The sequence below is a fragment of the Tympanuchus pallidicinctus genome, unplaced genomic scaffold, assembly GCF_026119805.1.
Source record: "Tympanuchus pallidicinctus isolate F22 unplaced genomic scaffold, pur_lepc_1.0 scaffold13, whole genome shotgun sequence".
NCBI classification, from domain to species: domain Eukaryota; kingdom Metazoa; phylum Chordata; class Aves; order Galliformes; family Phasianidae; genus Tympanuchus; species Tympanuchus pallidicinctus.
In genome coordinates, this window is record NW_026294648.1 from 7,352,357 (window position 1) to 7,379,324 (window position 26,968).

The 26,968-nt window shown below is 45.3% G+C and overlaps 1 protein-coding gene and 1 long non-coding RNA gene across 2 annotated transcripts in view; one reads left to right on the top strand and one right to left on the bottom strand.

The window, feature by feature from the left end:
* Window positions 1-4,176: 4,176 nt before the first annotated feature.
* LOC128075805 (uncharacterized) lies at window positions 4,177-26,722 on the top strand. Its single transcript, XR_008204120.1, has 3 exons — window positions 4,177-4,279; window positions 22,275-22,432; window positions 25,261-26,722. It is a non-coding gene; the product is annotated as an uncharacterized LOC128075805 (long non-coding RNA).
* The window catches only part of ARHGEF9 (Cdc42 guanine nucleotide exchange factor 9), a 192,561-nt gene continuing 188,531 nt past the window's right edge, over window positions 22,939-26,968 (bottom strand). The window contains exon 13 of the mRNA XM_052672863.1: window positions 22,939-23,216. Within this exon, the coding sequence (XP_052528823.1) occupies window positions 23,089-23,216 (128 nt within the window). The 3' untranslated portion in view covers window positions 22,939-23,088. The remainder of the gene's footprint in view (window positions 23,217-26,968) is intronic.

Below are 26,968 nucleotides of genomic sequence, written 5' to 3' on the forward strand. Positions count from 1 at the left end.
CTGTGAGGATGGCTCCGTCGTGGCTCTGAAGGAAACGGGGACAGGGTGAAGACTCGCCCTAAAAGCCCAATAAGTATTTTACAGATGACCTAAAGACAAACAGGAGGGAAGCGAGGGCAGGGTGGGAAGGGCAGGCAGCCTGCTGGATGCAGACAGCGGGCTGCAGACGTGGCTGAGCTGTGGCACTCCTGAGAAGGGCAAATATGGAGATAACTGGGCAGGGATGTGGGTGTATACTGCTTAGCTCTGAAAGGGCAAGATTAAATAGGCACAGGAAGATCATCGCAGCCTTCCTCTGACTTGGCGCTGCTCTGTGACACTTTGATGCCCACTCTGTCCTAGTTCACCCTGTGTCCTGTTTGGCATTGTCATAGAATCACAGAATCTTAGCACTACAGAATGGTTGGGTTGGAAGAGACCTTAAAGCCCACCCCATTCCAACCCCTGCCATGAGCTGGCTGCCCCCAGCAGCTCAGGCTGCCCAGAGCCCTATCCCACTTGGCCTTGGGCACCTCCAGGGATGGAGCACCTATCTCTGGGCAGTTGTGCCAGGGCCTCACTGCCCTCTGAGTAAAGAATGTCCTCCTTACCTCCAATATAAATCTCCCCTCTTTTAGTTCAGAAGCATTCCATGTAAGAATTTGGTCTCCCTCCTGGTTATAAGCCCCTTTTGAGTAGTAGAAGGCTGATCTTACAAAGTAGATCTGATCTGAAGTAGATCTTCCAAAACAGAGCCTCCTCCCATGGCCAGAGCAGTCCAAAGGAGCTAAAGAGCACTTTCCTTGTCCCACGGAAATCCTAAGGGTTGCAGAATTTGTGATGCTGTGTTTGGTAGGTAGGTCTGGAGGCAGAACCATAGGCTTCAATGCAGTTTCAGGCTTTTGTGCCACAACTGAATAATGATTTTCTTCTGATCAAAGCATTGTGCCAATTTCCACTCACAATGATAATGTGGAAACTCAGAGTAAGATAGCAATAATAAGTAATTATAAGTAATAAGTCACGGTGAATGCTCTAGGCAGAATGCTTTCATTCTGAGTATTCCCATGCACTTACACGTGCTGGCCGAGCTTGCCCCGTTAATTTGCTGCAAGCTGTAGCACTGCCAGGCAGAAGCAGAATTCATCACTTTATTGTACTTGCATATTGGTTTTACATGGATATTCTGTGCTGTGGAGGACACAGATCATTAGGAAACTGTTTTAGCTCATCTTTTACTCCTCAGCATCTGCCCTGCGTTCTCCTGCTGGTGCTGGTAATTGATAGTCCGTCAAATTGCCTCAGAAGAGATGCAGACAGTAGGACATGACACCTGGAAAGCAAAGCCTGAGCTGCTGCAAGGCCCTGCCCAATTTATTCCTTCTGTTCCACAGTTTCCCCCTCTCTAGGAGTAGAAACCTATGAAGTACCCTGGCAGAGGAAATGGTGTAGGGAGGTAAGGTTTGCTGATCACTGACTACAGATGTGTGTGCCCACCAGCAGGACACAGCACTCTGGAGTGGCCTTCAGCAGCTGATGAATAACTCCCAGCACCTTCCTCTGCTGTGTGGTTCCTTAAACAAACGGATCCCTCTTCCAAACCAAGCTCTGCTTGAGAAGAACACTTGGGATGCAAATCAGGCTAGAAATATTTGCTCTGGAGTGAGCATTGTGGGAGCCTCTGCCTGTGCATGTTGTGTTAATGGGGGAGAGGAGACGGAGAAGAAAAATCACAGCGCAGAAATGAATTGCTGGTGATAGGTCCTTGGCATCCTTCTTTGGGTAATTTTCCAACTTCAATAAACAAGTTAAAAATGAGAAAAATAGGGAAAATAATAAATCTTTTCTGTATTTTTTTTAAGGTAATTTGAGCATTAATCAAATCAGCCTTTATCATAAGCCACGTGGCACTGAAAGAGTGGCACAGAAATTAAATTCCCAGAAATTCCAGGTGAGCATGTTTTTGGTGAGCATTTCAGTTTTAACAGGGATTTTACTAGGGAATGCATGCACACATGGAAAGAGAGGTCAGCCATAAGACCACCACTGGTCCCGAGGGACAGACGGACCCTGCATTTCTGCAGGGCTCATGCGAACACCAAGCTGGTCTGGGGGCCGTGAAACCAGGCTGATAGCAACTGATGTAGGAGCAAGAGATTCCCATCCTTTGGTAAATCGAGGTGTTGCTTATAAACAATACAGAAACCATTTCCCTGATTTGAGTACTGGTTCTATGGTGCCTGCACCCCAAGGATTAAACACCTCTCTATGGTGTGTATCTAAGGAAACGCTAAAAATGATATATAGCTTTTTATTTCTTTATACTAAGTGATGTTTCCAGAGGATAAATGTTTCAGATGCTGTCATTTGATTGAAGCAAAATCAAGTGAGCCAGAAGCTGAGAAACTTCAGGACTGATTTCTGACAACGGTTACAAGAGGCTTAGCAGGATGAACTTTCAGTGTTCCAGTAAGATAAAGTGGAATAGAAAATTGATGTGATAAAAGAAGAGATTGGCGAAATAGGCATTTTTGATGTGCCACCCAGAAATATACAGTATTTCATTAAATTATTCTTTCAGTTGAAGGAATAACATTTAAGCGCAATAAGATTAGGAATTTGAAAGACTTCAAGAGAGCTTCATTTCTCATGGAGCACACTCAGGGACAGTCTGACATTTAATTTCTTAGCAAAAAATGAAGTGAGGCTGGAAAATGGGGCACAATTAGCATTTGCTTAAAACTTGGACACAGTTTTACATTGGTTCAAACAATGCAATCAGGATTGAGTGAATAATTTTCTCTGACTTTGTCTCTTTGTTTCTGCTTACACTCATGTGAACAGCTTGCAATTTCCCTCAAATGCACCCATTCTGTTCTGGGAGTTATTCATCAGATAAATTTCATGAGTAATTCTCAGTCTTTCCTCACTGGGTTCTATATTTAGGTTTTCTGCTGCGGTGGCTAATATTGAGAGGAGGCTTAGGTCACCTATTAACATTTCTGTTCTCTGAGTGAAAATACATATGGTTCTGAGCACCAGACAACTTGCAACGTCCTCTAATTTCTGCTAATGTATTCATCCTTTCCAGCACTGGTCAGAAAAGAATTTAAGAGGACAATCAATGTACAAGTATGACTTGACCTCAGCTCCATTCTGCACTGTTGTGGCAGATACCTGATCTACTGTTTTCCCATTTCTCATTTTAAAAGCACTGAAATCAAATGTCTGATGTGGTATTTAAGGGAGGTGAGGGGAAACTGCCTTGCAACTTAAGACTTCTTTTTGCTGTCACCCTCTGCAGATAGTAAGCTTAGATGACCAGCCTCAACCGAATATCTCATTTTTAGAAATCCAAACTTACATTAAATAAATCCTATCAGAAGTAAACAAATAACCAAAATTTCAGCATTTTATTGAAAAAATTATCAGAAAATTCACTTTAGCAGATGCATTTCAATCACGGGCATTTATTTTGGGATACCTGGAAATGCATGCAGACCCTCTTTATTTACATCTCGGCTCAAGTCTCCAGCTCTCTTCTGTAGATCTGCTGTCATTTCTTCTCTGTTCAGGGTCAAACCGACAGGCACAAATCTCTCTTTCCATTCTAACGCACCCAACTTAAACCCTCAGTGCACCATTTCCCTTCTGCGGGCTCCTGAAGAGCAGCACTGCTGTACCTCCATGCTGCTGTCCCTACCATTTATCGCTGTTACAGGATGAATGCTGCATCCTTTGAAATGGAGACATTAGTGCTCAGGAGGTCTCCAGCTGCTATTCAGAGCGCCGTGTGGAATTCCTGCTCATTCACATCACAGAGTGCTGTGCTGGAAACATCAGGTGCTGCATGCACTCACTATGTGTCTCTGTGGGTTTTTTTTTTTAAATATACACTTGCTGTTACCCATTTTAGATGCTGAACATTGAAGTCTTGAGCGTTTGATTCAAAACCCAACAAATAACAAGCACCAAGAGTACAGTTCTGCATTGCCTTGAAAAATAAAATCTCCTTTGAGCTGTGAAAAACAAGGCATTGGACAATTTTACTTTGAATCCTGTATCTGAAGGAAGTTTCTGGATGTGGAGCCAGTGAGTAATCGCTTTTAACTGCCACCACCTGAGCTTTCTGAGTCTCTCAGCAGGTGGTCCTGACAGTTCGCAATCAGCTGTGCTCAGCATGGTCGGGTTTGGGGGAGGAACGTTCTGGCACCTGGCTGAGTAACAAAAAGACCTGGTCAGGTTTTGAAGGGTCTGGTGAGAGGTCTGGAATGCAGGCGTTGGAGGCGCAGGGAAGGAGGTACGTGGCTTGGTGGGTGCTGGCCTGGGAGTTGGAGGTTTATGAGGGCAGTTGTGGTTGTTATGGGGGGCCTCAGGATTTTCCTTCAGGGCTTTTTCTTCATTTCTGAAGCACTACCGGCCATCCCTCTGGCTGTGCCCTGAAGTATAGTGGAAGGGGAGCAGTAGGTGCTGTGTAGCTTGACTTCATCACAGTGTTTGACCCTGACTCCTGTGATGTCCTTGTGATGAAGCTTAGGAAGTGTGGGATTTATGGGCAGAAACTGGAATGCAGGAAGTTCCATACAAACACAAAGAAGAACATCTTTGCTATGAGAGTGACAGAGCTCAGGGGCAGGCTGCCCAGAGAGGTGGTGGAATCTCTTTCTTGGGAGATATTCAGGATTGCCTGGACCCCCTCCTGTGTGACCTGCTGTAGAGAACCTGCTCTAGCAGGGGGTTGGATTTGATGTGTGGAGGTCCCTCTGACCCCCGCAGTTCTGTGATTCTGTGGAGATGGATGTGGGCAAGTAACTGTGCTGGGCTGAATTCAGCTAGCTCTGCGGTTAGTAGCTGTCTGTCTGCTGCAGCAGGCCGAGCTGTGTAATAATGATGTAATTTCTGCAGAAATGACTTGCATGACCTTTGGCCATTTGTTCTGCAAGGTGGTTGAGAGCAGATATCTATTTTTAACTGTTCTTGGCAGCTGGTGGATTCACAAAGGTCTGGCTTCCTCCTGCTGAAGTTCAGATATTGAAGTGAGCAGTGGGGAGATGCTCCCTGGCAAGGGGAGTCAGCCTGAGCATGTAGGGTCCCCATACTCATGACTTAGGTGGCTGTTCTGGGGGCTTGGGGTGTGCTGTTTTCCCTGTGGCTTTCACCAGCCATTTCTAAGCATGTGTGAGGGCTGCGACTCCCCTGTGCTAAGGCACAGTGCTCAAATCCCAAGTGGAGGCTGTTTGCAGCTCACTGGAGGGTTATTTGTCCATGCTGTGTTCTTACTGGCATGCTGTTAAACTCCTTGTGTAGCCTTTTCATGCTTTTGCTTAGCTTTCTCTAGTAAGTCAAACTGGAGATTTATGCAGGTGCTGTTTAAAGATGTCTGTCTGGCTGTGTCAGAAAACCTGTATGGGTGTTCCTGTCAAAGTGTTTTTGATGTCGTGGGATGCCTGGCTGCTGCCATTGTCACTGGTTTGTTCTTTATTGTCAAAGGCATTGTTTGACTCCCTGCTGCAAAGAGAGATGGAAATTGGAGCAAATATCAGGGTGTGTAACAGAGTCTTTACCAATGAGTAGATTGAACTGGTCTGGACCATCTCTTCATACCGTGCTTGTCTTCCAGAACAGACCGGGGTCACATGCGTAGGCCTCTGATCTCCTTTAGCAAAAGCAAGGGGAAATAAGTTTAGGAAAAAAGCTAACTCAGATTAACAGATGGGTTTAAAGAAATAATAGTAGTTGTGACTCATTGGCCAACCCTGCTGTGAGTACTTGTAAATCCAAGTTATGCAAGATCAGGGGAGGAGAAAAAAAAAAAAAAAAAAACCCAAAAAACACACACAAAAAAACCAGAGTTGATTTGTTGATTTCTGAGCCAAGTTGTTGTATGTGGAAACATAGAATCCCCATAAGGATCCTGCAGATACTCCTGATCTTTGCAGGGGAACCAAAAAGCACTGCTGCTTTCAGGAGCTTCAGCTCATTTCATGTTCAGATCCAGAGCTTGGTCCATTTCCATTTTCCAAAATTAGAAAAGAACAGTCGATTATGAAAAAGATTCAGTGGCACAGAGCACAATGCTGTTGACCAGTAGTGGATCACAGGAGAAGCTAAAGGCAAGGAGGAAATTCTGTTTGTGTTTCAGCTTAGAGGAGCAGATGAAATGAGAAGAGTGATGATTTGGAGGAAGGGCAATTGCAGTTAACAGTTGTAACCTGAAATGACCATATACCATGTATTAATAACCCCAGCTAGCTCTGTTTGAAAAGTGCAAGATCTGTAAAACTATCTTGATTCATGACATACTGAAGGACTGTCCTATCCACACAAAGCGAGACAAGCCATCTGTTAACATGGTTTTCTGTGAAGCTTTGCTCCTAGTGGGTTTTGCTGAGAAGATGGGAGAGAAAAGGAGAGGGCACAGTAAAAATGAAAAGACCTGACGTGATTCTAAGGTACAATGTGGGTTAACCCACAAAATAGAAACATATTTCAGGAAAACAATTCAGCCAATAGTAAAAGAAAATAAAACATTTTCTATGTTGTAAACTACAGGATGAGCTGTATATAAATACATATAGGCAGACTGTGGCAAGAATTTAATAGATTGCTTGACAGGTCACCTGGGTGTTCTTTAAAGTGGTAGCACTGCATTCTTCTAAACCAAACAGTTCCTGCTAACCATTAAACCACTGCGACAGAACCTTTTGTGGTGGCTGCTCTTCATGTGGGCAGCTCAGCCCAGCTTCTTGAAGGAATCAGTGAGAACACAACTTGTTCCTGCAGTGACCAGCCTCTAAGAAGAGTTTCTTCCATCTACCTACAGCTTTGGGGTTAGAATTAAGTTCCTCCAGCTCTAGTCAGAAGGCAGCAGCATCCCTCTTTCAGTCTTTTCCTTTGCTACGTGGACTTCTCAGTAATGACACAAGCCATCACAGGTTTCTCATCTATTGCTCTGGGCTGTTTTCTTGTCACTTTTTTCTTGTAATCCCCGTTGTTGCAGTGATCACAGCCCCGAGCTGCTGGGATTCAAGCACTCTCAAACATAGGGTTTGGATTGTAGGTGGTAACAGATTCTATTTGAAATGCAACCCTCTCCCTGCTTCATGTCCTCCTCTCCTTCCTTGAGGGGGGCACAGGGGTTGGTAAATGTTTTTTTTCCTCTGTGATGGAGGAGAGGTTGCTGAGTGAGGGTGTTCTGTGCAACCCCAGCCTCTTGGGAGGCTTCGCCTGCAGCTGGGCAGCTCTGCACATTGTGGGGCCTGGTCAGGACTGATCTGGTGTTCAGCTTCCAGCTGTGCTGTAGAACTGCTTACTAGAAGCAACTTGGCCTCTCTATGGTTTCCACCCCATTTCTAATAATTTTCTGTGCTGAAAGAGAAGTAAATGCTTAATAATGTATTAACTTCTGCCCTATTAATATGTATCACATTAGCTTTTACTGAATCTATCTAAACAATGCTATTAGGCTATAGATTTAAGTGAGTGTTTTTTGTTTTTACATTGAGTTTTTTTCCTCGTTATGTTCCACTTGCTTTCTCTAACAGAAAATTAACACTTTTGTGGTCTTCTCAGTAGTTGGCCATGAAGAAAAAAAAAAAAGTCATCTTTCAGAGAAACTATGCTAGGAGTACTCTGTGATCTGCCTGCTGTCCTGGATGTATCTGCTATGTGTAATTCTGGAAATTCTTCTTCACAAGTGACAGTAAATATCGGTGTCCGTTTTCTTCCAAAGAAAAGATTTTGGCACTGATTCCAGAAACTGAAATGACTCTGGTAAATTTGGAAAGAATTATTTTAAATTGTTGGTGTATTTCTACTACTGTTGTTGTCAGGATCTCATTCAAGGACAGGGCATGGTTATTACTTTTTTAGAAATTCAAAAACATGGAATTGCTATGCAGCACACTTGATGACAACAAATAAGATGGCTTGGGGGAAACTAAACAGCCTTAGCAAACTCGGTTCACCTGCAGCCTCTCGTTAATCCTTTTCCCAAAGATTTCTGGTTCACTGCCTCCAGTGTGTGGTTGCACCACACTGTTGCTCCTGTAGTATGGATTGGAGGGGCCAGACTGCTTCCTCTGCTCCACTTTAGCCTGGCTGTGGCAGCTGTGTCACTTGCTGGCTCTGGGACACTCAGTGAGAACATCTCATGGGCAGGGATGCATCACTTTGTCTCTGATGGTGGAGATACCTCCCACAGGTGGGATAGGCATGTAGAATGCTTGGAAAGAAAGTGCTAGCCTTCGTGGTGTTACTACTAAGAGAGAAAAGGAATGGGAGACAGGGTTAGCAGAGCATCTTTGCGGCAGCAAAACACCCAGTCTCCAGTAGCCTCACCAGATCTCTCTTGGTCTTGCTAGGTGGGAAGGGACCACTGAAGCTTGTTTTGCCTATCTCCTGTTCAAAGCAGGGGCCACTGTCAGCCATCACTGGAGTTGTACCCTGGGACATGAAGGCTCTGTGTGGCTTTGTCTCCCTCTGACCACTAATCCAGGTACATGCACGCTGGTGGGGGATTCTGACTGTGGAAGGACATATTAGAATGACTTGCATTTATTTATTTCACAAATGCTGCTGAGTTGGATACTTTGAAGAGGTGCTTTTTATGAGCAGGTATCTTAAAGTGACAAATGCTGTTCTGAGTGGTGTTAATCTGGGCTTTGTGCTATGCCTTTATATTTTCCCTTTCATGTGCTGTAGTAAAAAATATAGGACTGTTATGTCTTGGAGAAATGAAATACAAATCAGAAGTTGAACCATTTTCCTCCACTCCAAATCTAAGAACCGTAAGCTTTTCCTGCCTGCTTACATGTGCTTGGTTGGTTTTGGTGTATCCGCCAAAACTATGCAGAGTTAGTGACACCTGGTGTGTTGCTATGATCCTTCAATGGAAAGATGGATGTCAGTCTTTGACCAAATCTAAATAACCTTCATGCAGAATACCTTCTGCATGGCACCTCTCTGTTCTAAGGATTATAGTGAGAGGACTGAAGATTCCCATTAGGGATATGTTTGGTGGATAAGAGAGAACTCTATGGCAAGGAGGTGCCTGTGCCAGCCATATACTACCCACCTCTGCTGAGTACAAGGCATAGAAAGAAATGGTTTTTCTGAGACAGTGTGAGCTTCAGCTTATCCCTGCTGCATCTACAGGGATGCATGGGAGCTCTGCACTCAAGGAGAAGATGGAAAACCAAGTTTCTAAGGAGAGAGCCAAAAGCAAAGGGAGTGAGACTTGGTCTCTGGTGTGGGGAGTTGGGTGGGGGCCTGGAAACACTGGGTCTCACTGCTGCACTGCATGGCTTGATCCTGTGCTGAGCTACTGGGTGCTCCACAGCAGGGCGGATTCTCAAGAGAAGTACATGCCAACTAAAACAGCCTCAACTCTGCGTTGCTTGCTCTGCCCTCTAGATTTCAGCTATCTTGTAAATGTTAAGGGGCATGTTGCAGGAGATGCTCAGCAGATGCAAAAGGTTACCAGTGTCCAGGCTTTCAATAAAACAAAGGCCAGCTATTTTTAACTTAATTTCCAGTAGGAAGCCTAAAGCCATAAGCTGGCCTGATTGCAGGAGGCCTAGACTTAGCTGATAATCAGAGCTGTATGCATAATGTGAGTCTGTGACTGTGTACGTGTTCAGAAGCTGCATCTGAAATCTCTTCTGACCTCTGCTAATGCAGTGGTGGCTGTGGTCATAGACAGGGCCTGACCCTCTGAAGTCCTGCAATAATGAGCAGTTCTGCCTCAGAATTACTAGCAGAGATTCTGTTAATTCCCACCTTTGGTTTGTGAACTCAAAGTTTGCACTGATAACCAGGCAGTCAGGACAGGTGCCAAAAGATGCATAGCAAAAATATCTTGTTTTCTGTTTGGGTGATCCAGGATTCCTTAGATGTGTCCTGTACAGAACACCAAGTTTCAGTGACAAGGCTATTAAAATATGTTCTGTTTTTAAGATAGATCTTCAGATTCTTGTTAATATACCTGCTGTCTGGGCTGTATTGACAGGAGGAAGTCTGCATTTGCTTTGTATGGCTTTCTTCACAGTGATACTAGAGCCAAGGAAAGCCATATTCTGGACCCAGATAATCTCCCAACACTTCTCAATTCTGCTATAGAAAGCTCTCACACTTGTATAGAAGAAAAATTCCTGTGACTTGGGGCACTTTCAGAATCCTGCAGAGCTGAACATAATCTTTGATTGGTAAATAGCACCAGAGTTGTGCCATGCTTCCTGAAGGTTTGCTGTGCTGTCATCCTGGTGTGACAAAGCTGCGACAAGGAGATTGGGGTTGGGAGGAGAGCTTGGGCCAGCCTCACTTCTCCTGAAATAAGGTTTGCAGCAGGGCTTCTCTCAAATTTGTGGAGGGCATGTGGAATCTGTTCTGCTTTCCCAACAGTCTGCCAATGTAGGCATAATGCTCACTGAGATGCTTTTCCATAGCAGTGATAGTCATGAGCTCTCAGTTGTGTTCCTGTGCAGTTAAGAAACTGGATCACTTCTGATTACAGCACTCTAGGGGATGTGTGGAATGGGAAGATGTTTGAGTAGAGGAGCTATGTCTTGTTGACAGTCATTGAGGGCTCAGTGCAGAGGGATGCACGTAATTTCATCTGGACTAAGTTTGCAAATGAAGCTGATCTGTGCCATTGGGTGGCAGCCAAGTATGCCATGATATCACTGCCTGCAGTAGCGATGTCAGTGATGCTGAAGACATTTGTATCCATGTTAATAAATTCAGTGCAGCCTGGGCCTGTTCTTGGTTACCTTTTGATTACCTTTCCTGGTGGGAAGCATGTCTGACAGCCCTGTTGGCAGCTTGCAGGGTGCTGTAGACGTGTGGCAGTGTGAATGGTACCAGCTATGCAAATCGATGGCCCTGCAGTTAGTGTCACGGTTTGATCCTGTGGTTCCCCTTTCTTGGCTCCTAATGAGACCCCTATCTGCCTTCAGGCTAGCACAAGGGATGCAGCTCAACTCCTGAGTTAAGTACTGTGATTTTGGTCAAAACTCTGCTGTTGCTATGGTAGCTATTTTCAGTGACCAGGTTTATCCCCTGAGCACATGTAGAGAGCATGCATGGCTACTACTGCTTCTAGAGGTCATGGAATTGCCAGCCTGCTCACTTTGTTCAAGCTGCACTAAATGGATTTCTGTAGAACTGTGGGAGCCTTGGAGCAACAACAAACACTGGTAACACAAATACACATTGTCATCTTATTTGTTGAACTCTTGTCCTCCCAGCTATCCCATGTACTGCAGAGATCAGAGTTTTCATGCTTGCCCAGAAATTCCAGTTTAAAAATGTTGATACTTTGGGAATCTTGGTGCAGAAACAGCTATTTGGGGATCCCAAAGCTCCCTGAATCACTGAGTTATTGTCCCTGTTTTTCTTTCTAGGCTCAGAGTTTTAAGCTTTGGTAGGTGGTACAGGACATTTCTCCTAGAGCTGCTTGGTCTTATTCTTTCAGAGAGAGGCTTAAATCCACAGCAGTGTACTTAAAAGGCTCTCACTTAAATTGCTGAGAGCAAGAACTCAATGCTTTCCAAGGATGAGATATTTTTTTCCCTTCCCTTAAATCATCACCTTCTAAGAAAGCACTTGTCTTGTGTGTGCATGAACAGGCCCTGATGCAACTGGAGCTGTACTTGAGGTTGCCTCGTAGAGAAGACCAAACTTTTCCCATATTCAATGTAGAAGTTCTTCCTTTTTTCTTTAATATTTCTAAGCTCAACTGTTAAAGTGATCAACCACATCTTCTCATTGAGCTGTGTCTCAGTGCAGATCAGCCTCATCCCAATAGCAGTGGAGATGCTTTTCTCACCAAGAAGTGACAGACCAAAGACTTTCCACCAGATCTGCGAGGACTGAAAGCTGTATGTCTATACCCTTGAGTCACAAACTCTGCTGTTTTTTCCCCCTGTCCATCTTAATGCACTATGTTGGTGTTTGTACCTACCAGCCTTCCTGGTTCTTTAGCAGAACGGTCTAACAAACCAAAACCAAGTTGCATTTCCATGGTGTCCTGCAAAGCATCCTCACTGTATGCTTTCCAGGGTTAGCCACTGCTGTTAGTATTTAAAAGCTATGTGAAACAGTAAGCATATGTGTGCCTATCTCAGTTAGGTTCAAAGCTGTTGCTGATTGCATGCTCCAAATCTCAGAAGGGAGCTGATGCCACAGGTGAGGAGCAATGGTTTATCAAGGAAAAAAAAAACCCAACAAAAACCAACCCTGGCTGCTTCCCAGAGAGCTGAAGTACTAATTAGGGCTGTCAGTGGTCAGCTAATTCAGGCCTTAATGAGCCTCAAGAGACTGTGAGATAATAAAAGCTCAGATGGGTACCACTGCGCAGCCTTGAAGCAGTGTTGTTTTATTAAGAACCTTGGCAATAAAAGTAGCATTGTCCATGTAGCTGGGAGGAAACTATGGAAAAAGAGCTTATGAAACTGGATGGTGAAGGCAGATCCAGCCTTTTCTAGGGGCAGGTTTCACCCCTAAAAAGCCAAATTCACCACTAAGATTGGCAGTATCTGTAGTGAAAGCCCAGAGAATGGGGAAGTTGGGCTGTTGGTCCATGGGTTGCAAGGAGGAATTGAAACTGTACAAAGGCAAGACCAAAACTCATTGTTTTATTTTGAGATGTTAGGATGGCTTCTGAATTTCTTTGTATGCACACAAGTGGCTTGGTGGTCTGCCCTCACCCCCTTACCACCTCTGTGGAAGCACAGCTAGCATCTAGCACAATGTACTTCCATACCTGTAGGATACAAATCATATGTGATGCAGAGAATAAAAGCAAAAATCCTCATAAGTGTCCTTGCAACCTGTTCCCAGGAAACCCCATGTACCACCCTTGGTTGTTTCCATCTACTGCACTGTGCATGCTTTGTATTCATGTCTGGTTCTTTCCAGCACAACCTTCCTATCTTGGATTTTGGCTCTTTTGAAGCACAACTAAATCATTGTGAATGTAAACAATGAGAGATTTCCTTTCCAAGGGGACCCAGAAGAATGTGGGGCTGCTGGTGCACTCCTGCCTTTGAGCTCTGCCAAAGCAGCTACTGCCACATCGTGTCTGCAAAGGCCTTTCCATCCTGGTGTTCTTCTGACCATGATGGGCTGATGAGCACAATGTTAAGCTAGATCTGAAAAGGGGTAATGGAGGGATTTCCTGTATGTGCATTGGGCCCTCCCTGCCAAAGAAGCATGAGGTCTCACCCAAGCTCCTTCTCTTTTCCTTAATCCTGGTTTTATGTATTTATACTTCCACGTATGTATGTGGCAATCATTTTGGAGTTGTTAAAATTCTTTGTATAAATAGCAACAGCTGCAACCCCAGCCTTGCTGGGAGCCCCTTTCCTGCTGCCTGGCTGCTGCTGGGCTGATGTGGTGCTGGATCCACTGTGTCTAATCCAGCAAAGGACTGTCCACAATTTTGTTTTTATTTTCTGTTATATTTAGCAAGTAGGCCAGTGCTAAACCTCTGAGTACCAAGATCTTGTAAGACACTGTGAGCAGTCAGGTGTGAGCTTGCCTGGAAAGGTCAGTCTGGTGAGTGGTAAGAAAGGTCAATTCTATTTCTCTGCTAAAATGAAGGAGCATGGCTTGCTCCTTGCCCTTGTTTACCCAGCTCAGGGGCGGCTCCGTGCTTTGTAAGGCAGGCTCCCACCCTTCCTCTCAGTGCTGAGCTGCACTTCCTTAGAAAGTACGACCTGTCCCCTTCATTTGCACCATGATCAAAATAGCTGGGGGAGCTCCCCCCCCAGTCAGGGACTGTCACACAAGGAGCCCTTCGGGCAGAGACACCTCCAGCCCATGTCTCCCCTCCGCTGCTGGCTGCGTGGTTGCTTTGGCACTCTGCTTTTGGCAAAACTGCAAGTGGCAGTGGCTGTAGTGCAGACGGGGAAGCTTCCTGCTGGTTCCCAGTGATCTTTTGTATCACAAAATAAGGAGATATTGAAAATTGTGACCTTTTCATTCTTTATTTTTGACATGAAATACTGGAGTTCTTTTTGGTTCTCTTTTTTCACATACCCATATTCTGGGTATGTGAACTTTAGAAATTCCACTTTGCACCTGAGATCCTAAGAATAACATAGGATTGTACATGGCTAGTAGTAGTTGAGAACCTGCAGGTCAAATCCTAGCTCTTTTCCCTTTCATTTCCTGGGCTCTTTCTTTACGAAATATTTTCAGACCAGGCATGTGCTTGCTGCAATAATGTGAGGCATTTGCTGCTTTTTTTTTCTCCTTGTTATTTAGACTGAAATCTGGTATGTCATGCAGTAACAGTTCTTCTGAATCAATTTTCTAGGAAGTAGCAATTGGAAGTAGCTTTCTCCCCAGCTTCCAAGCATCTTAAAAGAACCATAACAGAAATTAGAATTATCTTAATCAGAGATGAAGAAATGAAATGGCACTGCTCAGTTCCATTCTCAACGCCCTCTTCCCCATCACAGCTCTTTCTCTTTCCCACAGCAGCTCCTGGCTCTGAGCATAGAGCTGAGATGATAAGGGAGTAAGGGGAAGCCTGGATGGAGAAGGGAGTTGCTGTGCCTCCATGCTTGGGTGTACCCCAGCTCTGTGATGGGTGAAGGTATCCTGTTACTGCTGTGAGTGTTGTGTGCTTGTTGTGGAGGTCAGCAACAGTGCTGCCCTCCAGCATCAAAATGTTATGTAATGATTTTATGTCTGAAATATCAAGAGTCAAAAAAACAAAAGCTCTTGAACCCCAAATGCCTAAGAATCACGAAGCAGCATCCTTCTGTCACCGTCTGCTTTCCTGGCAGGGTCGGTCACCTTCAGCAGTGAAATGCATGGGGGAAGCTGTAGGGTCAAGTGGGAAGTGAAGGGAATTGTGATTCACTGAATATTTGGCAGCCTTGTCATTAGAAAACTGAGTAGGCGAACGAGCTGGATTTGGAGCGGGAATTCCTCGTTCCTCACTGCGCTTTGCTCGCTCCCTTCTCACCTCTGACAGTGTAGAATTCAACAGTTTGATGCTGAAACATCAGGACGGTGCTGAGCAGCTGTCCTGCTTCTTCTCCTAAGCCACTGCTTCCTTCCCCTGCTGTTCCTCAGCTCCTCCTTTTCCCAGAAAGGCTTTGGTATATTGATTCCCATCTGGAATCCCCTCTCCCTGTTTTTTTCCAAGTGCCTCCTACACCAGGTGAACGTGCCCTTTGTCCTCCTCACCTCTGCTTAATGGTCGTTTCTTGGGATAACAGCATAAAAACCATCAGCAAACCTTACATCAATAACAACACAAATCTCCTTATTCTCCAGCTCAACTATTTGTCATTAGCAAGAAGAGCTGTGAAATGGGAAGCCTGTGATTCACTGGCATATTAATTGATTTCACAAACTTGTGTGCAGCCACTTAGAGCTGTCTCTCTTTGCTCACTATGAAATGCAAGTACAAAACATAAATATGGAAGATAAGGCTGCACAAATAAATGGAAATATTGATATAGCATAAATTGCCTGAAAGCAGGAATCAAATATTTTCCTGTTCTACTGAAGTTGGTATGCATCAAAAATACAATCTTTGTGCACTTCCACAGCTCTGTGAAAAAGAAAAAGGCAATCTTTCTTCCTATTAATGACAAACACCTAAGGAGCAATCAGAACAGAATAACAGAGCAGACAAACTTGGAGAATTTATTGTTGTTGTCAAAATAACCTATCTGTTGTTGTAGATGAATGCCAGGGAGAGAACTGGGGCTTAGAAATCAAATGGAGTTGTTGTCATACAAACCGTCTCCTTTCAAAAATCCTTCCAACAGTATTTATTTTCTGTATTGATTTCAAGGAGCTCTGGCTACAATACGGGTGCACTTCTGGCATGAATGTGTCTCTTGAGAAAGGTGTTTTGTTTTGTTTTTTTAAACACAGGGTGTATAGTTGGGAAGCAGTGAAGCAAACAGGCATGGTTAACCCACTGTAATGGTTTGGCACTGTTTTCTTGGCATTGTTGCCTGGACATTGTAAACCAAAGATGCTGTCACTCTAGGGAGAGAAGAACCCTTCTTCTTCCCCCCTCTCCCCCCTTTCTCTCTAAAATTGAAAACCAAACATGAGAAAGCAGAATGATGCTTGGGGGTGGGGGGGACATTATTCAATACGAAAGAAACCACTTTTTCCTCTCCTGTTATTTTAAGTGGAGGCTTAAATTAAGACTTGAATTAAAAAAAAAAAAAGAAAAAAGAAAAAAAAGTTACCATGTGGGAAGTGATATCCCTTCTGATGGAAATAAGGCTGGATGAGTAGGCACAGCACTGACAGCCAATGAGTGCTTCCACTATCTAAATGAAATCTATGGAGGAGAGTTGGCTTAGAGTTTTGTTATCAGAAATATTAATTTGTGTCCTAAATTTACCTTAATATTTACACAAACATACAAACATGAGAACTTCTTTACTGTGGGGGTGATGGAGTGCTGGAACAGGCTGCCCAGGGAGGTGGTGGAGTCTCCTTCTGTGGAGATACTCGTGACCCTTGCTGTGTGATAGGCTGTAGGGAACCTGCTCCATCAGTGGGCTTGGCCTCTGTGATCTTCAGTAGTCCCTTCTGACTCTGAATGGTGCTGGAGAACAACCTGCATTGAGGTAGGCAGGTAGGGCTGTGCACTACTGGCTGGTCATTACTATTGCTGCAAAGCCTCCAAATACTTGGCGTTTAGGAAGAGTTCAGACATCTGAAAATGTGTTACCTTTGGCAAGACAAGGGTCTGGAGGAGAAACTACTAAAAACTTGCTTTTCATTAACGCGAGCTAATTAAATCACTTAGCTAACACTTGCTGTAGTGAGGGATGCAGCCTCATACTATTTTGGGGTTTTACTTGTTCTTCTGCCAAGTTCTAGTCTTCAGAACAGCTTTATTTTTGAGTGGGAGCTGAAGAATTTTGGACAGTGTAAAGCATCATGCATTGGATCCTTGAATTTGTGGCTAGGTTGTACAACCTTACCCAGCCAATGTGACCAACTCTAGACATGCCTTGCAGGCTGGTGCAAGATGGCTTTGCTGCAGCACAGGCTGGAGGAACAGCCCCATGCATTGGGACTCATGGTGTAAGAATTTAGTACAGTCATAAAAAAGGCTTGTATGATGCAGCCACTTCTTTTAATTGGGTTGATAATGTGAACTGTGCTGTACTCTAGGGTTTCCTAAGAATGTTATTTATAGCATTCTCAGTTTCTGAAAACCTAGTGTTTCTCAGCAGCAGAGTTTCATCCCTTCTGTGTTTCCAGCATACAGTCTGGGAAGATGGGCTCTCTTCATTACTTTGCCATTATCTTCCTCATATCCGTATTGGATGTAGACTTTGTTTTCCCTTTAATAAACTTATTTTTAGCTCAATAAAGCACATTTGAGATACCAGTCTTCCCAGGCAGCCGTGCTGCTGCCTAAGCAACCATATTCTTTCTGGAGCACTTCATGCATGTACTTTTCAACAAGTAGTAAAGCTGTCCAAGAATACATGTGGTGCCTGGACTAGAGTTTTGTTTTCCAAAAAAAGGCTGAAATCCTGAAAACCAATAGGAAAGTCCCATCTGACTCCAGTGAAACAAGGATGGCAGCAGCAGGTACACAATCATGATAAAAGTGCTGAGATGTGGGCACGTGGCACGCAGAGCACAGCCCTGCCCCAGCTATTCACCTGCACAAGCCTGTGTGATTATTCCCTGCTCATTCCTCACTCTTTCAGGCTCAGTGACGAGGTGATGTTGTATCTGTTCCTTTATATCTCAGCATGGCTGACACAGGCTGGTGGAGGCTTGCACTTGGGAGGGGTTTGCTAAGAACAGAGAGAAATCTGCAACAAGACCAGAGAGGAGACTTAGTACTGAGGCAGTTTGTGCAGGAGAGTCAAACAACTGAAAACAGGTTATTATGTATATAAAACTGCAGAGATCATGCCTTGCTGTATGCTTGACCAATTCAGGGGAGAATCAGGATGTGTAGGATTAGGCCTTTCCTTTGTTGCTGCTGCCAGGTTTAGTTCAGTTCAACTTCAGCAGAGCTCTGCCTGGTGAGAATACACCTCCAGGACCTTTCCCAAGGGCAGTGCAGTGCGTGCAGGTACCAGTGAGGCAAATGGTGTTGTTATACACAGTGCTTTCCTCCAGCATGGCTCCCCAGGGCTGGCTGTGCACTACTGCTAGCAGTTAACTTTCCCCAATGGGGATTTTTTCCCCATTTATTGCATAGGAGAAATGTGGGGAAGAAGGATGCTGAACCTGTTGCTGCAGCCTGGGGAATGAAGGGAGATGGGCTGGGGCCTGGGGCTTGTTCCTGGCTGGCCCTCAGCAGCTCATGCAAGGTTTGTTTGCTCAGGCTCTTTCCTTGCATTAAACGGTTGCCCTGAGGGGCATCCCACTTGCTATCTCTTTTCTGTAATAATTTTCTCTTTGTTATTTTGTTGGTTTTCTTATCCCCACTGCTGTCATCTCTATTATCCAAGCTCCTAAATGATTGCCCAGTGCTGGTCGCACACAGCATCAGAGCTCAGCTTTTATTCTTATGCTCAGGAGCTTACACGTGTCTTTTGCAAAATGCCACGTGTGTCAGTGCCTCCTTTCCAATGGGACTGCTGCACTCATTGCTCCTGGAAATGGTGCCTCGTGCCATGATTGGCAATAGAAGGTCTCACCTCTAATTTACAGCACTCATAGCACATCTGTGCCTGCCTGGAACCTCTTGATGGAAATGGCTACAGTCAGAGATGGGCAGAAAATGTGCAGGAGGACAAGCACAGAGGAGTGCTAGCAGCCTCTACACCACAGCAAGAGAGAATTTTAAGGAGAGAGCTTTGCAGATGTGTATGACAGTTTGCCTCAGGTTTGGAAAGGAGGTGCACAACTTAAGAACTGAATGCAGAGGGGCACTGTGGTCCAGCTGAAAATGAAGGGTGGGAAGGAAGAGGAAAGTCCAGGAGGGTGCACCCCTGAAGTGATACAGGCAGGTTAGTAACAACATACATGAGATACTGTTTCAGTCTTCACAAGTAACTGCTCTACACACAGCTCTCCAGGAGACCTGAGTGTGGCCTGTCAGTACTTGAAGGGGGGCTGTAAGAAAGGAGGGGACTGACTCTTATAGCAGGATCTGCTGTGATGGGACAAGGGGAAATGGTTTCAAATTAAAAGAGGGGAGATTTAGATTGGATGTAAGGAAGAAGTTTTTTTACAATCGGGGTGGTGAGGCACTGGCACAGGTTGCCCAGAGAAGTGTGATGCCCCATCCCTGCTGACACTCAAGGTCAGGCTGGATGGGCTCTGAGCACTTGATGGAGCTGTAGGTGTCCCTGTTCAGTGCAGAGAGGTTGGACTGATGGCCTTTAGGGCTCCCTTCCAACTCACATGATTCTGTGAGTAGTAGTGGATGAGACATGAGAGCTAGCAGGGATGGGACTGGCAATAGTGAAAGCTCAGAGCCCTTCTTGCCCTGCTTTCTCCATCATGAGGATGTGACACAGGGAGGCTGTGGAGCTGTACTCCTGTGCTGCCTGCTGTGTGGGAACCAGAAAATGAGAGCACAAAGGAAGAGCTGACACAATGCAAAGATAAATTGTTAAAACCAGCAAAAATTAAGTGAGGGCTGCTGTGCTCCTGCTTTGGCCATTGCTCGTTACACGTATTGGGGGTGTCCTATCTATCACCTGAGCTCCCTAAGACTCATTCTGAATTTAACAGAACTCTAGTTATACCATTTACTGCATTCTCAATTGCATCTGAATCAATCCATAGGATCCAAACTATCCACATCTACGTAATCCATGTTTCAGGTCCAATCTTGACAGCTTGGATATCAGTGATAGGATGACAGGGAATGGTCTCAAGTTGTGCTGGGGAGATTCAGGCTGGATATTAGGAAAAGTGTCTCTGTAGGAATGGTGAGGCAGTGGCACAGGGGAGTGGTAGAGTCAGCGTTCCTGGAGGAGTTCAGGAACTGTGGAGATGTGGCACTTAGGGACATGGTTAGTAGGCAGTGTTAGTGGTAGGGTGGACGATTGGACTTGAATATCTTAGAGATCCTTTCCGACCTTAATGATTTTATGACTTAGGGAGGGGTCTGAGGGATCGGGGTGTGGGCCATATAGGGAAATAAGAGATGGAGTAATAAGACCAATGCTCCTCCTGTGCTGGGAGGCATCAGGACACCCTGCATGCCATAGTCTGCAGATGTTTCTCATTATTGAAATGAATGGTGTGCAGGTGGGGATCTGCACAGTGCCCAGGCCCACTGGTGGTGGGCTTCTAGGCACTGCTACTTGAATAACAAGAATTAATGTCACTGGAGAGAATGCTGCTGTCCAAATGACTCGCTTGTGGCTTTGTTTTAACCATTACAACATTGCAGAACTAATGGGCAGTCACTCATGTTACAGTAGTGTTCTTATCACAAGTGAATGCACACCCTGAGCTTTATTTTTTGTAATGTTGCTGGGCTGGCGGGTAATGAGAAAGACAAAAATTCTTCTGCAAATTGCGACATAGAAAAAAACCAAAAGGAGTGGGAATTGGAGGAGCTTGTGAATCACCTGGCTGACCAAGGGTTCACAGCTCTCGGTGCTGGTCAGTGAAGCATGAGTCAGGCTTCAGTCATCTCCCCTTGTGAAAAAGCTATACTAACAGTGTGTGGTTTGGAAATGAGAAGGCAGTGAATTAAACACAAAAAGAGGAAAGGAAAGCAAGAGGGAGGAAGGGGAAAAAGAAAGGGAAAAAAATTGACATGCAAATCTGAAGCTGCTTGGATGGGTGGGAGCAAGCGGGCCTGACTGGCCAGTGTTGGTGCTATGCCCACTGCCCAGGGCAGCCTGTTCCATGCCTTCCACCCTCTGGTGGAAAATCTTTTCCTGATGCCCCCAAGTCTGTTCCATGCTGTTCCCTTGGGCGCTGTTGTTGAGGTGTGTGGCAGTGCTGGGTGCCTTGGGTGCTGGTGGGGCCAGCTTTGTGCCAGGCTCTCTGGGCCCACTGGGCTGGAAATGCCGACGGCTCTTTCAGAGAGGGACGGTGATGTCACAAGCATTCAGCAGGGCTATTCAGTGTAGTCCTAAGGAGCATCCAGCAAGGTGGTAGACAGCAAGAATAAAATAGGCATAAAGAAAGAGTTCTGCCTGTGCGGGTTGCTGGGCATCTGCAATTGCTATGGCAGACACTGCTCTCTACACAGGATTCCCTTTAATTAGTACCAGCTTTGTTTGTTTTGTAAGCCTTCTACCTTTCCTTTAAATTGGGCTGAAACTGCTCCCACTGACATGTGCAAGTGTGTCCTCTGATACCCATCACAGTCTTCTGGTCATTCATTCACTGGTGTCAGTGCTGAACTCTGTTTCCAAGAGCTAAATAAAAACACTAAAAGAGCAGCTTTGAGTTGATAGGAACTGTAAGTCACAGAGAACAATTTTAAAAAAAATATATTTTTTTTTCCTTAGTTAAGCACGTCATTAATGCCACCTTCATTTGCTGAAGTCTTTTACAGTCTGCTCAGCCTGCAATCTGCCTGCTCTGCTTTCAGTGTTCTGCTGGGCCAAACCGGGACAGCACCTGAGATCAGCTCTGCTGGCTGCTTTTCGTGCTTAGTTTCACTTGGAGGGTCTCTGCCATGATGTTTGGGTAGAAACAGTGCAGAGATGTGGTTATTTATTTAAACCATCTGTTTCCATTGGCATGAAGATAGCCCATTGCAGTATTTCTCTTGGTCTTCAGACTCTCTGCACACCTGGCAGTGACTGCACTAGTTAGCAGATCCAAGTAACAGATCCTGCTGTTACCAACAGCTCATGCTTGTTTTGTGCAGGTATAAATAATGACTGTTGTCGAAGGCAATGCCCTTTCTCTGTTCTCCACTCTGAATTTTTCTGTTCCCAGCCTGGGAATAGCAGAGGAATTATTACCCAGTGGAGTGGACTTCAAACTGGCATTTCTACAGCAGTTTGTATCAGCCTCTGTCTTCCAGCAAAAGCTTTTTGTACTTGCAAGATAAATAAATATGGGCTCTAACTGTCTTATGTGCCTGTGTGTTACTGACTTCTCTAAAAAAAAGCCAACAGAATTACAGAGCCAGGGCAAAAACCAGCACTGAGCAGCTGCCATGTTGTTCCCTGCTGGGGCTGCCTGGCTTTTCCGGACATATTATTCCATAACTAAAACATCTCCATTAGTCCTGCTTCCCATCTGGCTGAAATTGGGTTTGTCTGGGGATCACTTGAATGGTGACCGTGGTCTTTGGTGAGTGCTGCCTCTTGAGCCTCTTGAATATGTGTTCTTTCTTTTCCACCCTACAGGAGATGACATGAACGCAGTCCCTGCTACCGAAGCTCACGCAGTCCGGTTCCCCACGTAGTGGTAAATCAGAGGTGTGGTGTGCGTGAGGTGCAAGAAGTGGATGGAAAAAAGGCAACAAGCTCTAACAACATTGTGATGTGTTTCCCTTGCAAGCCAGGTAAGTGTTGCTGCCACTCACTCAGCCGTTTGCACACAACAAACAGCTCGCTTCTCCTGTCGTGAGTGGAGCCCCTGGTTAGCACTAAATTATGTGTTGAGGCTGAAACCATTCATCTGCAATCAGGCAACAAAATCAAACTTGTTTAATGGTACATCCAGACAGTAAGAATAAAGCCAGTGTTAGTGCGCTAGCAACATGGATAACAGCAGCATGACACATCCTTGAGCGATTTGGCTGCGCGCTTGCCTCCCCAGCCGGCTGGCAGCACGCACAGCCAGCACTGCCTGCAGCCACATGCTGTTATTCAGCCCCTTCTCTGCAGATATAAAAAACCCTTGGTTTCCTCCATCCATTTCCTCTGGCCCTCCCCCACGGCGATCCTGCCCACGCCTGATGTGCAGGCTGTGAGCACCACAGCCTGGATGCAGGCTGGGGTGGGTGCTGCAGGTGGGATACATACCTGGTGTGCTACAGTCCCTTCAGTGTCACCTTTACCACCACTGGTGAACAGCGAAGCCTCCAAGCAGCAATTCAGCGAGACTGGGTGGCTTTGCAGGGAGCCTGTGCCCGTGCCCTTGCGGTCCTTAGAGAACAGGCACAAACTATCCTGGGAACCCAGCTGGAAGGGACTGCATCTTGGCTCTCACCACCAGCTAGGAGTAATGATTGTATTTGCTCCTATTTTCTTTTCCTGGTCCCAACATTCTGGACTTCTTTTGTATAGCATGAAACCACCTCAGCAGCAGGGCTGGCCAGGGGCTCCTCTCTTGCCGCCCTGTATCTGTGGGGGGAGTGAAACTTTGAGGAAATCAGTGCGTTGGTCACATCTTCCCTCAGAAAAACAGCCCTGTTAAGGTAGGGGCTGCTCCCCTCCATTGAATAGGAGAGTGACACCCCCCCAACCCACCACCTGGTCAGCACCCACCCACCAAAGCTTCTGCCCTTGGAGTAGTACCCTCAGTGATTGCTAGAGGTTTTTGTGTCTCTTGGGCATCCCCAGGGAGCTCAGGGGCTCTCTGCTGCTGACCATGGGCACTGCCACAACAGCCCTTGGCTCTAGCCAAACTGAAACATAAACTGCAAAATACAAATGATGTGTGTTAGGTGGGGAAAGGCAGCAAGTGGCAGCAACGTTTGCAATTGCACTGTTAAGGCAATTAGCCTGTCTGGTCCTTGGCAGTAAGGCTGTGTAAAAGTACATGCCTTCATCTCAGAAGATGAAGATTCTGAGAACTGGATGGGGACTAAGGTGTGCCATGAGGCTGCTCATCTTTTTGACGCAGCAAAAGCACTGGTCTGGGTGCTGGGGATTAATATTGAGTACTCTCTTGCATTTGTCCTGCTTGCAAACAGCAAACAAGAGTTAGCATGATAGCACAAATACTTGGAAAGCAATTCTACTTTAAGATGTGTTAAAATATCCTTAACTCAAAAAACCCGAAACTGTACAGGAGTGACTGATGGTGGGAAAGCTACCAAATGCCCAGGCCTGCCAGCATTGAGCTGATAGTAAATGAGCAGGGCACTGCAGCTCAGCAAGGGTCTGCTCAGCCAGTTCATCCCAAAAGGACAGCTTTCTCCTGGGATAAAGCAATAGCCAGTGACAAAGGATTTCCTGAGATGACAGCAGTGCCTTGCGCTTCGGTAAATTTGTTGAAACCTGAAGCTCTCTGCAGAATTTTGCAGTGTTTTGCAGCAAATGTGTTACCACATCAACCCAGCCTCTATAAAACCTGCGTTTAAAAACTGATGCCTTTTGGGTGGAAGAGGTAGTCTTAAGTGGCTGAGCTAGGCAATTTCTATGCATTTCCAGTCTGGACCAATCCATCTGCTGAGCTCTTGGAAACACTGCCTTCTGTTAACATCTGTGAGACATCTGTGGTAGGTCACCATCACTGTTCCAGTTTGTATCAAGTGAGAAAACAGTCATGAATGAGGGTTTTTTTTGTTGCTGTTTAACTCAGTTAGCTATAAGTTGAAGGGAAGGCTGCGCTGGTTTGGAAGCTTCTGTGGATGATATGTGTGTGAGGAGCGCAGGCCCTGCTGGCGTAGGTCAGTGCTGTTAATTGTTTGGCATCACCATCCAGCACAAACTGTGCTGTGGATAGAAGCTCGCCTGCTTTGTTTGTTTCCCATGGACCTGCGAAGGCCCACGTTAGCATACATGCATACAGAGAGTATTCACTGGGGAAAATCCACAGTGAGCTTAAAACCAGAAGCAAATATGCCGATATGTTGTCTTACTGCTTTTCCAGATGATAAGAAGAGAACAGCAGTCCTCTCCTTTAGTTCACAGCTGGTATGTCCCTCTGCTGCTTCCCTGGCTGGAAGCAGGACCAGACAGGACATGGCGGAGCCTCTTGGAGCCTTAATTAATCTCATTTATAAAAAAAAAAAATCTCATCTAATGGTTTATTCTTTTAAAAAAAAAAAAAAAAAAAAAAAAAAAAAAAAAGTAAGCCATACAACAAAAACCACTAGTAAAAATGTACATCTTGTCCCTTCCATCTATGCAGTGGGTATAAAAGCCAGACGGTTGCTATCTGCTGTTATAGCAACAGGGCAAGAAAGGGCACTGGTATGAAGACCTGTATATATGCAGCCCACATCTCTGAATTAAATGTTACCAGCTCTTCCTGGCTGGTGGACAGGAGCGGCTGAGGTAGCTGCTGGTGATGGCTACAGTCCAGAGAGTTTCTTCAGGCTGTAATGTTTTCTTTATGAGGCAATCGTTTCTGCAAGCTTTTATATGTATCACCATAATGAAAATTTAAAAAAACACACAGTGTTCCTGCACGTATTTTTCCCGTTGCTGTTATGCCCAGCCCTGGAAGAAGGGGAAAGTGCTCAGTGATGTCCTTCAAACACCATGCCTGCACCTAGATGGGCTTTGGCTGCTGCACTGACAGCACAAGCACAGCAGGAAGCAAGTGGAAATGGGCCCTCAGGGCTCTTGGACCAGGAGAACATTTCTGAGCTATTGCTGCTGCACGGCCCAGCCTATGGGAAGTATTGACCACAGAGACCCTGTCAGATCCACCAGAGGCAACAAACTGCTGTATATCTGAAACAAGAAACTGCGCACCTTCACCAGGATGCCTTTTGCCTTGAGAGCTGGAAAGAAAGGTTGTGAACGTTAAGAGCATCTAAGAAATACCGTGTGTCGCTTTTCCATAGCAAAGGTAAGAGATCTAGGCAAATACTGCTGGTACCTGCAGTTTGGGGGAGACTGTATTAGTGGTTAGCAGCTAAGTCTTTCCTCACTGGTGAGGTGTTGCACAGCCCTCAGCAGACAGTGATTAGAAACACACTTGAAAGCGCCAGTTGTTCCCCCTGCACCCAGAGCAACGTGAGAGTCCACTGTATTCCTTAATAACCCGGCACAGATGGTGCATTGCATGCTTTGGAGGACTCTGACCCGCTTCTCTGCTTAGTGCAAAACCTGCTGCTGCTTCTTAGTTATACAAAAACAAGAAAATGTCCTGTTTGGGCTAGATTGGAGTCTGTAATCCTGGTGCCATCAGTCAGATTGAAAGGCCAGTTCCTTAAAAAGGAAAAAGCTCAGTTGTTATACCATGAATATATACACATGGATAAAGCAGAGAAGGCTTTGACGTTCACAGCCCTTTGTGCAACATTCCTGTCGTATCACAAACACATCAGCCTACATGCTTTGCTAATTGTGTTATGCTCCAAAGCAGTCAGGGCCTGATGGTGCCCAATGAAGACCAACAGCACACAGCTGCCATGTGCTTTGCAAAACTTGACTTCAGCTGTGCAGCTTGATGCTGATACGTGGTTTAACATTGTATACCTTCAGAACAGGGAGAATCCAGGCAGACTTTCATTTTAAGGTAATTTCCCTACTGAACACCCTTCTGAGGATCAAATCTGTATTTTGACATATCTGTAGTAAAAACTTTGGTGCAGAGTTGTAATTGTAGGCATGTGCATGAATCTCTGAATCAAGGAGCCCACATGCCCCTGATCAGTTTGGGATGTTATCCAGAAATAAAGCCCAACAGCAGCCCTTAAGACAAACAAACTGTAAACTGTATTTCTTTGTTTATATCATTAGATATGATGCAGCCAAAGTTCATAGTCACAAGGTTGAACATCACCTAGCTGGAAAAAGCTAAAACAAATGAATGGTGTCACTAAATTAAACTTATGTTGGCTAACAGCTATGGGCTGCAGTGGCATTCAGAGCCATGGAGTGTGCGATTCTCTCGCTGCCACCAGGACAGGGGCATGTAGGTGGTTTGTGGCTGCTGAGATAGCTTTGGTAGTGCTCTTGCTCCCGACATGCATGATGGGCTATTGGGTTTCTTCTCCACTGCTCCCTTTTTTGGGACATTGCACATATCCGGCAATGCGTATGGGCTCCCTGACCCTTCCACCTCTTTTTCTTCCCTCAGCTTGCATTCAAAAACTGAGAGAGTGCAGAGTTCTGGTAAACAACATTTTGCCATCAGTATAGAAAAATAGTATTTTGCAAAGATGGTGATGTGGGTAGAAGGGATGTTCTTCAAA